Below are 16,827 nucleotides of genomic sequence, written 5' to 3' on the forward strand. Positions count from 1 at the left end.
GAGCACTGGCGACCAGCACGCGAAGGTGACCAAATACCTCACAACACTTTCGATTTACAGGCGGCTGTGCACCGGTGAAACAAATGCGTTATATCAACCACATATTATTTGAAAACCTCAAGAAAAAAATTCCAGATGCATCCGACCGAATATAAAAATGCCGCTTGCTGGAGCGAAGTGTTGTCCCTGTCGCTTACTAGGTAGATATAGTTGGGGGTCACAGGGAAGAAAATGTAGGATGTCATGAGCAGCCATACTGGCACTTGTAACTATATTTAGAAGCATTGTTTTCTTACTGTAGTATATGTCTCACTCATATTACGAACTTTCGTGGTAATCCAGCAGTTTCAGTTTTGTATGAAAGCGTATGAATTGTGTGTTCGTTTCGATCATAGGTTTCGTTTATTTCAGGCTAATTTTCTCGTTGCCTGTTCCGTTACGACTGCATGAATGCGCACTTTTATGGATATTAACGCAGGTTAGACAGAGTTTTCAGTGCTGCAGGAGGAGGAGGAGGAAGATGAGAAGGAAAGGCAAGGAGGTTAACTGGTAAAGGAGCTGGTTTGCTACTCTGCGCTGGGGGAGAGGGGTAGGTGGGTATAAAAGTTGTGGGTGAGAGAGGGATGGGTGATGACATTACAGTCACATCACAGACATATCACATCACATCACGTCACAGTCATATCACGTAACATAAAAAATCATAGCCTTTCGATCAGTCCTGTGCTTTTCATAAAGCGGAGCAGTGCCTGGGAGGCCTTCACCGCAGACGATCGCCGTGGCTAGGGACCTAGGATCTTAATTTCAGTTAGTGCGCGTCCATCTAGACGCTCCAGCGCACGGCATAGGCACTGTCTTTCCTCGCTGTATATGGGGCGCTGTATAGAGTCTCGTCGCACCCGCAGTTTGTGCATGCAGGGCTATTTGCCATACCTATCACAAAAGAATAAGTGTTTGTAAATGCTACACCAACTCACAGGCGGCACAGCTAAGTTTCTTCACATCGGGGTAGTGCTGCAGGTGTCGCCAGTCATCTCACATTACTCTTATCATTACACTGAGGGAGCCCATTTGGCAAATAACATTTGGGGAGTCTATTGCAAGAAGGGAACATTATAGTTCAAACGGTATAGGGCTCGATCTCGGATCATCTAGTGGTAGCAAAAGCAGGGCAATCCCGTAGAAGAGAGGCCATGTCGCCTCGCGTTAGAGTCGTGCAGAATGAGCACGTTATCATTTCTTCTGTGCAACGAGACCAGTGAGCCATAATACGTAGCGTGTAAACCGCGTGAACGAGGAGCTTATTCTAAAGGACCTCCTGACGTCTGGTGAGACAGCTCTAGCGCGTAAAAGGTGGGCAGGGTGAGGCCACCTGCATAGAATGCTGACTGAGGCTGCGAAGACTGGTCCGTGTATCATAATGCATAAGGGCAACAGAAGGGGTGTGTTGCCCGCTCAATGTCGAATAACGATAAATATAGGTGGTGGAGAGGTAAATTTGGTCACCCCACCTACCAAGGCGGCTACGCAGTGTGGCATCCGGTAAAAACGTCCCCGGAAAAAAAAATTCCCGGTGTAAGTGTCCCCGGAGAAAACGGCCCCGGAACAAACACCACGGAAAAAATGTCCCTATTTGCGAAGTAGGAGAAAATGTCCCCGAACGGGGACTGCGTTTGCCCGTGGCGAGCTGTGATGATGAATGATGTATGTTAACTTTATTACAGAGGTTTCTTATGTCGACACACAAAAAAAAAAAATGATGGCAATACGAATACAGTAAAGGCGCCTCGTCTTCGCTTTGTCTGCGGCGAAAAGGCGAGCTGATCACCAGCTTTACCGGACCAGCAGCTTGGAGCAATGCTTTAGGGCGGCCATGGTGCATTGGTTTCCGATAAGGAAAGTCATTTTGTTGTTGTGCCAGGGAATATTTTCACAGAAAAAGCAGGGGCTGCCGTCGCAAAAAACTTCAAAAAAGTCCGACTTAACATTAATAAGCAAAAGAGTGAAGCTTTGAGGTTATTGCAGGAAACGAATTTGGAACGCCTTCGGGAGTCTGTTAACAAGTCAGAGAGAAACTGTTTAGAAATTTTCTTTTCTGCCAAAACCCACAAGCCGGGAATTCCTTTCAGATGCATAGTTACGGAACGCGCCTCCTGGCAACACTCCGTATCTGGTTTCTTGCAGAAATGTTTGGACACGCTTGTAGTTGATGACCCTTTTTTGGTTTCTAATTCAGTGGCCATTGTAGAGTATTTGCAGTGTCATAACCCTGGTTCAAGTGGAATGTTCAGCATTGACGTCCAAGATTTGTTTTATTCTCTTCCTCAGGATAGGCTCCTGCAGTATGTTAGAAATTGTATAACGATTGATAATGATTAAGAAGAGTTTATTTCGGCTTGTGGGGTGTCTGTTGAATCTTTTTTGGAACTGTTAATGTTTTATTTGCAGTCGACTTTTGTGGAATGGGAGGGTGAACTGTATGCTCAAAAAGCGGGTGTGTGCATTGGTTCAAAAGTAACACCCGTACTAAGTAATATTTTTCTTTGCTATGTGGATAGGGCAATAAAAAGTAGCTTGGGGGTAGGTGTAAAACAGGTTTTTAGGTATGTTGATGATCATTTAATTTTTGTGCAGGGGGACTTAATGGGGCAGGTTGGTGAAATTTTGAGGGTCTTTGATAGTTGCGGGCAGGGTTTGAAGTTTACTTTCGAGGTACCGAGCGGCAAGGAGTTGCAATTTTTAGATTTGAGGTTAGTATTAAAGTTAGATCATGTATGCTGGGCTTTCCGGCAGCGTTCGGAGAAGCCGTTACTTAGTTACAAATCAGCCCACTCAAAATTGGTAAAATGTGGTATAGCTGTCGCGTGCTTGGGGTCTGCCCTTTCAAAATCGCGTGAGCATGAAATGATTAGTAGTTTTGGGCAGCAGATTGACAGATTAAGATTGGCGGCATATCCGGATCAGGTAATCTCGCTTGCCTGTAACAAAATTTTAAGAAAACTAAAGTCGGTAGATAGCTCTCAGCCATAGGAGCAGGGCAGTAGAAAGAAGTACGCAGTCATCCCGTACGTACACCGGTTGTCGCATGGGTTAAGGAACATAGAATCAAGATATTGTGTTGATGTAGTATTTTCAGCCCCCAAAAAACTTGCCAAGATATGTGCCATAGTGGACAGAAGAATGAAGAATCAACAAAAAATAAGCGAGAGGAGGTCGTGTAAAATAAATCACCAGGTTAAGTTCGTACCATGTGCTGAAGGCGTGGTGTATGACATTGAATTTTCTTGCGGAAAGAGGTATATAGGCCAAACAGGTAAATGTATCAACACCCGTCTACGCCAACATAAGGCATCTTTGAAAAATGCCCCATCTTCGAACCTTGCCCTGCACTACAGGGACTGCCCTTTAAATAATGATCCGAGATATCCTGATAAAAAACTATGCACACCTCTTTTTAACAACACTAATGTAATCTACAGACATAAGGATCAACTAACCAGGGAGTTATCGGAAGCCTATCACATCCATAGAAAAGGGGATAGTTGCGTGAGCACGCCATCGGTGCTTCTGCATGACACTGAGATTGTATATTTGGATTCCCATGATTAGACTGATGCTTGTTTGGGAGCGCATGCGTCCTGGTTCTTGAGAAAAAAGTGTATATTACCTGTGCCTTTTTCGAATAAACTTCAGTTGTTAGTCAGCGCCTGTCCGTTATTCTCCTCTGTTTGTCCCAAGTAGCCGCGCTGTTTTTTGATCTTGCAATGGTAGATGCAGATCCGGACCATGCAAGGTAAATAACAAGGAGAATAAAATTGGGGTGGAGCGCATTTGGCAAGTACTCGCAGATGATTACTAGCAGCTCAGCGGTATCACTCAAGAGGAAAGTATAAAACAGTTGCATCCTACCTGTACTCACCTATGCATGGGGCTGAAACGTGGAGGCTAACGAAAAGTGTTCTACTTAATTTGAGGACAACTGAGAGGGCTATGGAAAGAAAAATGGTAGGGGTAACGTTAAGATAAAGCAAGCGTGCAGTGTGGGTCAGAGAAATAACTCGAGGTAATGACATTCTAGTGAAAATCAAGTAGAAGGAATGGGCATGGGCAGGGCATGTAGTGCGAAGAGAGGACAATCGATGGTCGCTTGGGGTAACAAATTGGATTCCAAGGGAAGGAAAGCGTAGCTGGGGCGGCAGAAAGTTAGGTGGGCGGATGACGTTAAGAAGTTCGCAGGGGTCAAGTAGATGCAGCTAGCACAGGACCGGGTTAATTGGAGAAATAAGGGAGAGGTCGCCCTGCAAAGAGTATAGTCTGGCTGATGATGACGTAAACAACTCGGGCTCCCACAGGACGTGGGTTCCAAATAATGATCACAATCAACTCAAAACAAAGAAAGAATGCCATATCATGTATACACACATATATATATATATATATATATATATATATATATATATATATATATATATATATATATATATATATATATATATATATATATATATATATATATATATATATCATGTGAGTTCCGGAAGAAATCATTTTTAGGGCCAGTTGGACGTTTTTCCCTAGTTGCCACTTCAGGGGCCGTTTCTTTCGGAGACATTTCTTCCTACACCCGCGCAGTGTACCACCGCATTATCCCTTGACTTTTCCTTGTGCCCTAGGGTCCAGTTAACGACAATGGTCCTGATCGGGAGTTGGTGGCCTTGAAGGAGGTGCATATATTTCAAATATATGCGGTATGTACCGGTGACCACAACAATCCCTTAATGAATCTGGAACTCAGAACCACGGGGCTCAGAACATACCTCCTCAGCAGCAGAGATTTTGCTGCAAACGTCACTTCACAACCAATGCCTCATGGGAAAGGTGTTTTTAGGACACATTTTCGTCTCTGGAACATCTTTCATCGCTCATGGAGATGCCTAAATGAAGGCCACCAAAAAGGGCGTCTACATGAGAAGTGCTGCTGAGGAGCAGAATATTTCATAAAACTACTTGCTGGGCATGTTTCTTGCACTAAGCACATAATGGTGGGTGAGTTGGTTCGACAATCTTGCAAAAAGGCGCCAAAAATGCACGCCAGCGAAGAAGAAGACACGGAATACACACGTGGGCGCGCTAACAACAAAGAGTTTATTTCTTGTTGCACGGAATAAATACATACGGGCATGTGATAAAAGCACCCAGAAACTGACTCATCATGCGCAGCACGCAAAACACCACGAATGCAAATATTCCCATTCTACTCACCGCATTCAAGGTATGTGTACTCCTTTTCCGATAAAAGCGCTGAAAGATCACTGACACAAGATTCGGCACTTTTTTTAATGCGTAGCACTACTAGCCGCAATCACGGATTTCGCCGATGTCTGTCCGAAGCCGCTCACTCTCTCTTCGTAAACTTGAAGTGGAGAAAGAGAAGGTGGCTACGCGCGCATCTCGCGGCTCAGCATTGCGGAGGTGAAGCGACCGCAAAGCTGTAGTAGAAGCCGCTCTCTCTGTGTCCATCTATCTCTCCATGAACTTGAAGAGGAGGGAGGGAAAATGGCGACGCCCGCATCACGCAACTTAACACTGAGGGGGCGGAGCGACCGCATGTTGCACCCAGTTAACGAGTAAGACAGTGAGAGAGGGGCGTGTCAGTTGCAGACATGGCGGCCGTCGTTGGGCAGCGTTGCACAAACGTGTGTGCGTTTGCTTCGCATCGCAATGGATGAAGCCGGGCCATCTGGTACTGCGGCGCAGGTTCGCCGTGCTCGACGTGCTGAAGTACAACGGTTACAAAGGCAGAACCGCAAAGCCGGAGGACCATAAATCGACAGTCGGCAGAGACGCGGCCGTTTGGACGCTCAAGTTCATGTAAGGCTGCCTTAGAAGATAAGTTTGCGGACTTCTCCCAGAAACGAAGTGTTCACCGCGGGTCCACTGTCGCGGGGGAGATTCCGAAGGGGCGGCCAAGGTCAAGTGGCAGCTTGACGCGAGTTCATTTATGAAGGTCGCGCAGGCGGCCGCTCTTCGGAAGTGGCATAGGAACACATGGAAACCGGCCCCTTTGAAACCGCCGCTCGCGCGCAACCGACCAAGGGCAGAGATCGCAATTTTTGGGCCTCAGGTTTGTGTGTTGTGTGTTTTGGAAGCGCAACCGTTGGCGCTGTTTGTCTTTGTGAGTGCTGGCCACTTCTTGCGTGAGCTGAGGGAATATATTGCGAAAAGTGTAAATCGCAGAGGTGTGGTAATGCATGAAAGGTATAACGGGAATAAGCGGTGCTACACACCTACTTCATATTTAATTAACTTGTAAAGAAAAAGAAGATCTGGCGCCAGCCCGCCGGCACGAGACGCGAGCACCAGTCGTTCGAGTGAGCGCCTACCTTACAAGCGCCTACCTGCAAGCCCCGACCTAGCCCTAGCAAACGAGCTCGCCTGGCAATAAAGCTCGTTACGATCTATTCAAATAGGCCATATTTTTTGTTCATTTCTAACGTCTCTAATATTTCCCTTGTCAGCAGATCATCAGCCCTGTTGAGAACACGTGTCCCGTCGAAGCTGGTGCACAATTGTGGGAAGTTACTATGAACACTACTGATTTTCAATTTTGTGTTTGTGCTCATACACACTGTCGTTTAAACATCGGCCCGTTCGCCCTATGTATTGAGCGCCACACGAGAGGAAAGAATACACCGTGCACTTTCTTCACGCAGCTGACATGCTTTTGGCCACCGTTCGGCGCCATGTTGTTTCTCTGGTTGGTTCTCTCAGAATAGCCACGTGTTTCAAATTTGTGGCGTGAATTTTAAAATGTCGAAATGGCTTTTGCAGTGAGGTCAAAATGACGTGGTCCTGCAAACTAATTTTTATCAGAGCTATTTATGCTGCCTGGATGGCAAAGATAAGATGGGGGAAAAAAGAAGGCATATACGGTACGAAGGAAAGCACTTGTGCCTCCATTTCGAATAGGGTGAAATGTACGGCTTGCTGTCAAGGGACGCTTCCTGAAATCTGATTGGCTGACGTTGTGTAGCGGGAAATACGTCATGCATACACATTATACGCTGATGTCAAAATGACATTTCGTGACGTAAACGATATGCTGCCATTCCTGTAAATGACCAAAGTTGGGCGCTACAGCTCGGACCACTTGAGGCAGCCGCGTAAACAAAAAAAAAAAAAAAAAAAAAACTTGACGAATTCGACGTGGAGTATAGGCGGCTGTTAATTCACAGCAGTTTGGTAGACAGTTTGGTGGGTGGTGAAGTAAGCTGAGACATACTGTTGTAATTGCAGAAAGCACTGAAACGACGTCATAGGGGTACTTTTCAGCTGCGCAACCTTTTAGAGGATTAATAAGGAAGACGCAAGTTTACAGTCACACGAGAGCCCTAGCTTCCCTCCCGTTGCAAAGGCTTTGCCCTCATAGAGAAACCATCAATCGGCGCGGTTGTCGTCAAGCGCTGCAACGGCAGCCTACTAACTCAAACGGTTAATCTGCACGACCCTAGACATTTCAAGTAGCACCGCTACGCTTTCAAATAATCTGTCTGGTTTGGTGGGTTTACATTGAGGGGTTTAACTCCCAAAGCAACTCAGGCTATGAGAGACGTCGTAGTGGAGGATCCCGGAATTTTCGACCACCTGGGATTCTTTAACGTGCACTGACATCGCACAGCACACGGACGCCACTCCGTTTCGCCTCCAATGAAACGCAGCCGCCGAGGCCGGGATTCGATTCCGCTTCCCTAACCGCGGTATTGCGGCCTGGTACCGCGGCACACCCTTCAGACGGAACATAAGTCTCCACCTGATTATGTTTTCTTTTTTTTTTTAGGCAGCGCAGTTACACTCGCCCAGAGGTTAGACACAGAGGCAAATAAAAGCGGCATGAATGGCCTGTCTCTGCCTTTCTGCCATTCAGAAGCGCAAAAAGTTCACCACAGTTAGTCCACATTGTACCGCAGTATTTCATACATAAAGTCTATATGCCGTCAAACATGCACTGAAAGATAAAGAATAAAACGAGAAGCTTAGAGTACCAACACTTGCAAGTCCACTGTTTTTGAAGGCTTTTAATGTGTGGGGACCGCGCCAGTCACGTTTGAAGGGCGCACAGCTTCCCGACACTCCCTGTGCACTGCCCACACTGTCCATTTCCCTCTCCCACCGACGGGATAACCGGTCCCGGCGTGGCGGCTATAAAAGGGAGAGCACGCCGTCGCCTCTCTACCTCTCTCTTCCTCGCCGGATCGCCTTCAGTGCGGGTGCTCCTGCTGCTGGCTCCTGACCACAACCCCCCCTCATCTCCGGACCTGCCTGATCTGTGAGATAAAGGAGTCTGTTTCGCGGCCCGCTGTGTGTGTGTGTGTGTGTGTGTGTGTGTGTGTGTGCGTGTGCGTGTGCGTGTGCGTGTGCGTGTGCGTGTGCGTGTGCGTGTGCGTGTGCGTGTGCGTGTGCGTGTGCGTGTGCGTGTGCGTGTGCGTGTGCGTGTGCGTGTGCGTGTGTGTGTGTGTGTGTGTGTGTGTGTGTGTGTGTGTGTGTGTGTGTGTGTGTGTGTGTGTGTGTGTGTGTGTGTGTGTGTGTGTGTGTGTGTGTGTGTGTGTGTGTGTGTGTGTGTGTGTGTGTGTGTGTGTGTGTGTGTGTGTGTGTGTGTGTGTGTGTGTGTGTGTGTGTGTGTGTGTGTGTGTGTGTGTGTGTGTGTGTGTGTGTGTGTGTGTGTGTGTGTGTGTGTGTGTGTGTGTGTGTGTGTGTGTGTGTGTGTGTGTGTGTGTGTGTGTGTGTGTGTGTGTGTGTGTGTGTGTGTGTGTGTGTGTGTGTGTGTGTGTGTGTGTGTGTGTGTGTGTGTGTGTGTGTGTGTGTGTGTGTGTGTGTGTGTGTGTGTGTGTGTGTGTGTGTGTGTGTGTGTGTGTGTGTGTGTGTGTGTGTGTGTGTGTGTGTGTGTGTGTGTGTGTGTGTGTGTGTGTGTGTGTGTGTGTGTGTGTGTGTGTGTGTGTGTGTGTGTGTGTGTGTGTGTGTGTGTGTGTGTGTGTGTGTGTGTGTGTGTGTGTGTGTGTGTGTGTGTGTGTGTGTGTGTGTGTGTGTGTGTGTGTGTGTGTGTGTGTGTGTGTGTGTGTGTGTGTGTGTGTGTGTCTCCCTCGGACAGAGGAATGGCCCACAAATTACCTCCTTTCCTGAAGAATGCTCCCAGAATAATGATGATAATTTAAAAAGCTGCAATACTCTGCTAGTTCTTGTTTTTTGTTGTTGTTTTCTTTTTTTTTTGGGGGGGGGGGGGCGTCGTTGGTGCTCTTTTTATTTTCTTAGGCGAGCAGTTACGAGTGGCCGGTTGCGGGGTACAGGCACATATATGGTAAACACGATGGTCTGACAAGGCTGCAATTTGGAGGGGGTAGGGTTATGTTATTTACCCCTGGTGAATATGCCCGCCATTGATGCACGCGCAAATGTTTAGTCGGAAAATAATTACATTTTGTAGGTGTAATATTCCGAGAGGTAAATAGGGATAAAATAAGTTTTAAAAAAACACCACTAGAGATAAATGGAAACATTTATTGGCTCTTACCAGATGACACGCCAATAATCCATCAAAAAGTAACCGCTGGAACCAGCCACCCATTGATTCGGAGCTTCTCAACTGATGGGATCTGGTCCAAATATTAGGGAACGCTGTTCGGGCGAACGTAGAGGTACACATCGCTCCGCAGTTGTAAAGGTGCACATCGTGATACGCACATCATGTGTCCACTAACTTGTCGCTTCTATGCATCACACAAGGAAACTACGCACACTAAAAGTGCTCCTCTGTATCCTTGCACCATTCAAAAATTCCCACGCTCATTTGCAGTGCGCAATAGTGGGGCTGAGCACAATACGATCAAGGTATTGGATTGCAAAACATTTATTACGTCAGAAAAGGCAGAATGCAAGTGGTCCGTGCTAGGTGGCTATCAGTCCACGGCTGACAGCGACCTGAGTACCCAATCAAGGTATCCGTACGAGAAAACAAACCATTTTTTTTTTTTTTCTGCAGCGATGGCTGTCAACAGCACCTTCCCAAGTTCTGCTGCGTAGCGTAGCACAAATGATGGAGGAGCAAAAAGAAAGGGGGCCGTTTGTTGACTTACCACGGATTTGTGACGCCTTAAGCTCTCTCTTCTTGGCCCCATGCTGTGGCTCGGAGTGGACAGCGCCGCCAGCTCGGCGAAAGGCGCATTCAGCACCGCAATTAGGCTCCGCTCATTATCGCGTTTGAAGGCTTAACCTTCGAAAGGACAGGTCCACGAGGCATAATGTCGTCCGACAAGTGAAACATCCACAACCCGTAAACAAACATTGATTTAATCCGGCTGAGCAAAAACTTTGGAAAGACACAACATGAGACGTAGCCAAGCATGCGGTAGAGGCTCCAAAACCGTTAAGGTTACAACGAAACGGGAGGGAATAATTCAGTTCAGAAGGACAAAAACACATTAAGACGTGAATAGGGTGGCGCGACATGGAACAAAGACTCGGGACGGTACAAATCAGCTAACGCCAAACACCTAATCCATATCCGAAGATATTAACCTCAGTTTGCAAGTCGAGCCAACGTTTCAACAAATGGACTTGTCTTCGTCAGGGTCTGGTATACCAGGCTGAATTTGAAGTACCCATGCACAGAAGGTCACGAGGTTGTGACGTCACCAAACAGCTAAGCCAATGAAAGCACGGCACAAACAATATCGCACAAGAATCTTGGGCGATGGGGGTCAGCGGATGAGTGCGCATTCGTCCTAATACAATGCTTTTTTTATGACAGAGGAATAAAAGAAGTACTCGAAAAAAAATAAGCAGCACGCCACACTGTGTGGAATAGATACGCCACATTCCGCCCACTAGGTAGCAGACGAGCTGCTACATCTTCAGGGTTTAGTCTTGTTTCTCTGGGCCCTTCACAGTCATTATTTATCCTCAGGCATTCTTCAGTGCTTCCTACCTTACGCCATACACTTACCAACATCGCTCTTGAATGTTCATCATCCGCATGTTCTTTAACCTAACATACACGCTTCGATTTTTTAAATAATACAGGATGGAAGGCTATTCTTGTAAAAACAAAAGATATATGAGTGTATTTTACATCAATTTTTACATATCTCGTGCTAAGTAAATAAATAGGTGCTGCATGTGTACAGCTCATAATGTAAACCTTTTTCTTTTACGATCAATACAAAACGTATTCCAAGAGAAAGCCATTTCACCTGGTGGCCACAACTCTATCTGTTACGCTGAATGGATTTCCTGGCTTTCACCTCAATATTGACCAGCATTTTGCAGAAACTTTTGGTACCGAGGACCATGTTAAGCGAGGCCTAATAAAGTACACAGTCGCTTTGAACGGCAAAGTCCAAAAGTGGTTTTGCGCACCTTGTCGGGAACGAAAAAAACAAAGATTTCGAATTGAATCCCTCTCAAGCAACGCCTTGTCTGGAGAAGCGTTGCATGACTTCCACTAGAACATCGTACACTGCCTCCTTAGCGGTGACACCCATGGCGAACTCTTGGTGGCTGAAGCGGTCGTCCGGGACTCTAAAGTTCAGCACCAGGTTAGGAAGCTTGTTGCGTAGCAACGGCAGGTGTTCGGCCGGAACCAGCGCATCCGCCTCGGTCCAGAACAGGGCCACGGGAGCTGTCGTGCGGCTCAGGTCGTACTCTGGCGGCGTGGCCTGCGAAGGCGAAAATAATTAAGCCGTTTGTGCTTATGCCCTTTTTTTACGTAAATGGAATGTGTATGCCCTATGGTGGCTACCAGAGCCTACGATGGCTACCAAAGCAAAGAATCCCAGCGGAGCTGCTTCGTAAAAAGTTTCGCTACTTTTTAGAGCAATAGCTCTACTGCTCCCGTGTACAATTATCAAGGTCATTTCATTTGACCTCTAAGAACTACAGGTGTTGCTAGACGCGTACGCCGTGCCCCGCGACGTGTAGAGGAGGAGTGGAAAGTGTGGTCTAGGGAGCCTCCATACAAACGCAACTGATTTGGACCCCGGCACACGAATTTGTTAAAGGCAACAGTCTGATCACAACCTGGCTCGAGATCTCTACTGCCGAGCAGGTCAGAGTGAGCAAGCTGAGGAAGGCTACAACAGAGAGGGGCACCTGCTATCGTATTATGATGTGACGCAATATTATAGAAGACAGCGTCTGAAACTACCCCCTCCAGACAAGACTCTAGATGGAAAATAGATGACGGCATGGAGGCGTCTGCAAGCAGATGTTTATCCAAATCCGGTCTTAAACAAATATATATTCTCTGATTTTCAAGATGTACGCTGCAGGGTTTGCGGTCAGAGGGGTACCTTGAACCACATAATATGGGACTGTTCGCATTCCCCAGGCAGCTAGGGCAAACAACATTGATAGTAGGAAAGCCAGGGAGGCTTTGCTGGAAAGCCCAACCCCGGAACACCAGCTGCTAGCAGTTCGATTGGCTGAAGAGGCTGCCGAGATCCAAGGGATTTTGGCCAGCATCTGAAGCGGATTCCCACCTGCCCTAACGCGCCTCTCCTCTAGAGGGGAGGACCTGGCGTAGGTAACAGCCCTTTCTTTTGGACAATAAAGTTGATTCACTCACTCACTCACTAGGGTGGGGAAATGACGAAAGGCACAGTATCTACCCCACTTTTGGGTGCCCACCTGAACCGCGCTACAAGGGAAGGGGAAAGAAGTGAGCGAAAGAAGAAAGATGGAATGAGCTATCATAGTGGAAGGCACCGAAATAATTTTGATCGCCTGGTAATATTTGACCTGCACTGACATCACATCATCCGCACATACGATGATGAATAGTGGTTCTTACCTGCCCGTAGATTTCAACGTTCCGCTCTACTCCGTAGTCGAACTTGGCGAAGCGCCCCTTTTCGTGCACCTGCGTACAATTCACAAACCGCTATTGAGTCCGTGTGTGAAAATGAGCATATTGTTACATACCTGAGCATTCTTAAATGCACTTTCGCGTAGGTCGTAAGCTAGCATTACCGTGTTTTTGCGATTCTATAGGCACCCCGATTCTAAGCACACCAAAAAAAAAAATGGAAAAAGAAGTTCGTACGGAATCTAAGCACCCCCTTTTCTGCGACGAAGAATGCGTACACAAGGCCGCCAACGTACTTGCTCACTTAGTCATCGAGCCGGAGCCGTCGGAGTAACAAGGTGGCGCGGCGTCCGGCGCGTGATTCCGGCTTCTTAAGTTGCTGCGTTCCAACATTACACGATATCTGACTGCTCAGAATACCAAACGCTGGTTTAAAGCAACCTCGATAGCTCTATCAGCATGTTGCCACGTGAACGGCCGTTCGGCGCAGCTCGATCGGCAGCATTCGCAGGCATCGCGGGCCAGCATTTCTTGGGCGACGGCTGTTTGACATCTGGAACGGAGCCGTAAGTACTTCCTTACTTTCAAAATTGCGAGAGCGACATGCACGCCCCTCGCGGCGGCTAGCGCGTCCCTTGCCATGAAGGCTAGAGCAGACGGCGCCCGCAGTGCTGTGCCGTGCTGTGCGCGTCGTCAAGAGTGAGCTCTGCCCCTCTTTCTCGGTCACAAATGCCGCATAAAAACAGCCGGACACACTACTGTGTTGTAGGCTGCAGCAATACTTACACGATTTCACCTGCTGGAACAAAATTGTACGGCTTCCCAACGCGGCATTGGGAGACCGAACGACGGCAGAGTTGGATTCGCCTTGTTCGTCGTGAAAAGTAAGTTTAAGCTCCGTTTTTTTTTTTTTTTTTTTTTTTTTTTTTACGCACATCATGCTGTAGAAGTAGGCACTTGTTGAAGTCTTAACATGCGCAAAAGGGATGTCTCTTGGCATCTGCCATGCATGCTGCACATACGTGATGTTGGATAAAGGCGCCGCAGATCGTTCATTGCATGCGCGTAGCAGAGTATGATGCTTATTTATTTTTATGTTTACCTGTGCAGTGAAGATGACACGGATTGGCTGCCTTCGGCGAAATCCAAGATGTGCAGCAGCCATTACGTGGGAAATGCGAAATCGAACGAAGAAGGGCAACCGTCCTACGACCCAAGCGTTATCCCGTCGGTCTACAAAAGAGCAAGTGCAAGCGGCTGTTCCAGTCGCTATCAGAGGCATCCCGTTAAATGTAAGCTGAAATGTTTTGCGCATTTTATAGTTTTTTGTCCGCTGAACAAGACTATCCTACTTAAGAATGGAAGAAATTGACGCAAACGGCAGTTTTTACTAGAAAACCACCACCAGCGACGGATCCGCCCTCCAAGCAAACGCCGCGGTTGTCCGCAATTGGCCGGGAGCATCATGACGTCATGCTCGGTATACCAGGGCGGCGCCAGCGGGTGTTGCTGCTTGCGCGTTGCTTCAGGTGGCTCGAGAGCTTGATTTTAAAAGTTATAGATTATTGCAGCAATGTAACACACTGAACCCTTACCGTACGCGTTCGAGCAACCAGCAGTTGGAAAAAACGACGCTACGAAAGACGCTGTCGAGTACGTCTACAGCGAAGCGAAGTCAACACATTTGGGCGAGTCGGAAATCGGCCCCGAATGTGAGAAGCGTACCAGCTGACCCGCTTTAACAACTGCTCTTTACACACTAATGCGCGTTTCAGTAGCAACAAATGGAATAGGCATTGTATAGGGGGCAATCCTAGTCCACAGCTAGCGCGTTGCTGCTGCCCGTCCCGTCTTTGCAGCTTATAGTTTGCGCGGTGTGCTTTCAACGCAGCACCGAAAATGATCAGGCTTCAGCCGCATCATGAAAAGCAGACAAGTTCGCGGCACCTGCAGCGCCAGATGAACCGAGCTTATCAGAACGGTGCCGGCAGCGAGCGCGGGAGACGGGCGCTCTGGCCGAGCGCGCTCCCTGGTCGTCGCTATAGGATAGTTATTTCACATCGGCGCCGCAAAGCGAACGAGAGGCTGCTCCTGCGCCTCTTCACTAACACAATGCAGTGCCCGGCAGCACTTAAACATTTTGACTCCCAATTCACTGGACAGTGCCAGTACTTTGGGGAGGTGGCTGACACCTACCACATGGTATGGGCCTGCCAACAAAACCCGTCCCTTCCCCCCATCCCTAACCCTTCCCGGGAGGACTGGGAGGCGACCCTGCTCGGCTGCTGCGACCTACAGGCCCAAAGGGCCTTAACGCGGCGTGCGCGGGCGGCGGCAACCGCCAATGGAGTCCCTGACTAGGATCTCCACCCAGTATTATAAGGCCGAAGCCCTTAAGGCTCCGCGTCAAACCTCCCAATATGAAATACACGTTTTCACCACCACCAGCAGACGATGCTTGGAGATTGAGCAGCGCTGTATAGTAAACAGGCTACTCAGAGAACTGCCTAATCTAACTCACTTTTTCTCACAATAAAATGAAGATATCATTAATTACGGTGGCGCCTCAGCAGAAGAGCTGATGTATACAAGAAGATCGGATGAGCCGTGGCGCACCGGTGGCTGCCGCTACACAGCTGTGAAGAGAAACTTGCTTGTATCGCAGTTATCACTTCTACCAGCATCTCGGTACGGGTCAGCGAGCCTCAATAATGGTTAATTCTTGGCATTCCGTTATCCCTGGCCTTATTATTTAGAATAGCAATCAATTTGAGCACGATTTATTGACGCTAGCACAAGGGACCCGCGGACAGATTGCGGAAGGCTAGGCCGGTGCGGCATATGGAGGCAGTGCTGCTTTCGGACGATGCTTGAGCGCGCTGTTGCCGCGCGAGCAGCATTGGATTCCAGACACTACGTTATAAATGACTATTGCAAACGCAGCTTCATTCTACCGGTCATGCAATTCGCTTGCTGTTCCTAATTGGTAATTGTTGACGTAGCCACGAACGGCGGCGAGCGGAGTAACAACAATGAGTGGCGAATCGCGTTTTAAGTTCAGTATCCTCGGTTAAGTGTAACGACGGTAAAGCCAGCTGTGCAACAACGGTATTAACTATTAGGTGCGGGAACAATGACAGAACGGCACCGGACTTCAGTTGAGCTTATTTAATTGGAATCCCAAGTGGCCGCAATCGCTGCCAAGATTCGATTATCGTCATCGGCACAAAAATCATCAGTGCAAAACACAGCTGATCCCAAAGGCAATAGATTTTTCCTTTTCATGACAAAGACCCACTGCGCTGAAAGTTTCTTATACTCTGGGAAACTATAAAGCATTATGTCGCCTGGACCAGCCATGTGCGCACAACGGAAAGCCGTGCTGACTAGTCGCTTCACCCACTTACAAGAATGTTCCCTCCGCGTCAGCTGCATATCTTCTGGTGACCTCGTGGAATCTTTGAACACGCGGAACCTTCAGCACAGAACGACCGAACTGCGGAAAACAAACGGCCCCAGGAGCAGATTGCGCTGATTCGACGATCACTAAAGCGCGGAATGGAGTGATGCAAGCGTGCAAAACGTACGGCTGGCCTAGCCAGCTGGCCGGTATTCCGAGATTGACATCATTCGCGCATTTCTCAGTGTCAGCGCCCCGCCCCGCCACTCCCGGCAGCGACGAGGGCTTGACCGTGGCACGTTTTTAAGAAGCGATTTCGATTTTTTTTTATGGGGCCGAATTCATAAAAAATTGGCCTAATAATTAACAATATCCCTTATTTCCAACCACCGAATTTTATGCAACTTCAAAAATTGTTTCAGCTTCCCTTTATATTGTAAGCATGTAGCGGTAATCCTACCCGATTGTTACATTGCAAATATCTGGCAGCACAACAGTCAGCATGCTAAAAGCCAGCAGTTAAATATATTTCTTAGCTTTAATTTGGTGGTTTTCGATGGCGCATTGATGC

General features: G+C 47.9%; 2 protein-coding genes across 2 annotated transcripts in view; one reads left to right on the plus strand and one right to left on the minus strand.

The window, feature by feature from the left end:
* Positions 1–9,610: 9,610 nt before the first annotated feature.
* The window catches only part of LOC146197603 (lipase 3-like), a 34,685-nt gene continuing 27,468 nt past the window's right edge, over positions 9,611–16,827 (minus strand). Inside the window, exons 8-9 of the mRNA XM_084599516.1 lie at positions 12,842–12,910; positions 9,611–11,708 (exon numbers count right to left, since the gene is read on the minus strand). Coding sequence (XP_084455642.1) covers positions 11,454–11,708; positions 12,842–12,910 — 324 coding nt within the window. The 3' untranslated portion in view covers positions 9,611–11,453. The remainder of the gene's footprint in view (positions 11,709–12,841; positions 12,911–16,827) is intronic.
* Positions 13,526–16,827, plus strand: part of ksr (kinase suppressor of ras) — a 219,318-nt gene continuing 216,016 nt past the window's right edge. The window contains exons 1-2 of the mRNA XM_084599514.1: positions 13,526–13,740; positions 13,967–14,148. Coding sequence (XP_084455640.1) covers position 13,740; positions 13,967–14,148 — 183 coding nt within the window. The 5' untranslated portion in view covers positions 13,526–13,739. The remainder of the gene's footprint in view (positions 13,741–13,966; positions 14,149–16,827) is intronic.

Source organism: Amblyomma maculatum, chromosome 3 (genome assembly GCF_055883805.1).
Source record: "Amblyomma maculatum isolate TAMU_Amacu chromosome 3, ASM5588380v1, whole genome shotgun sequence".
In the NCBI taxonomy this organism is placed as follows: Eukaryota; Metazoa; Arthropoda; class Arachnida; order Ixodida; family Ixodidae; genus Amblyomma; species Amblyomma maculatum.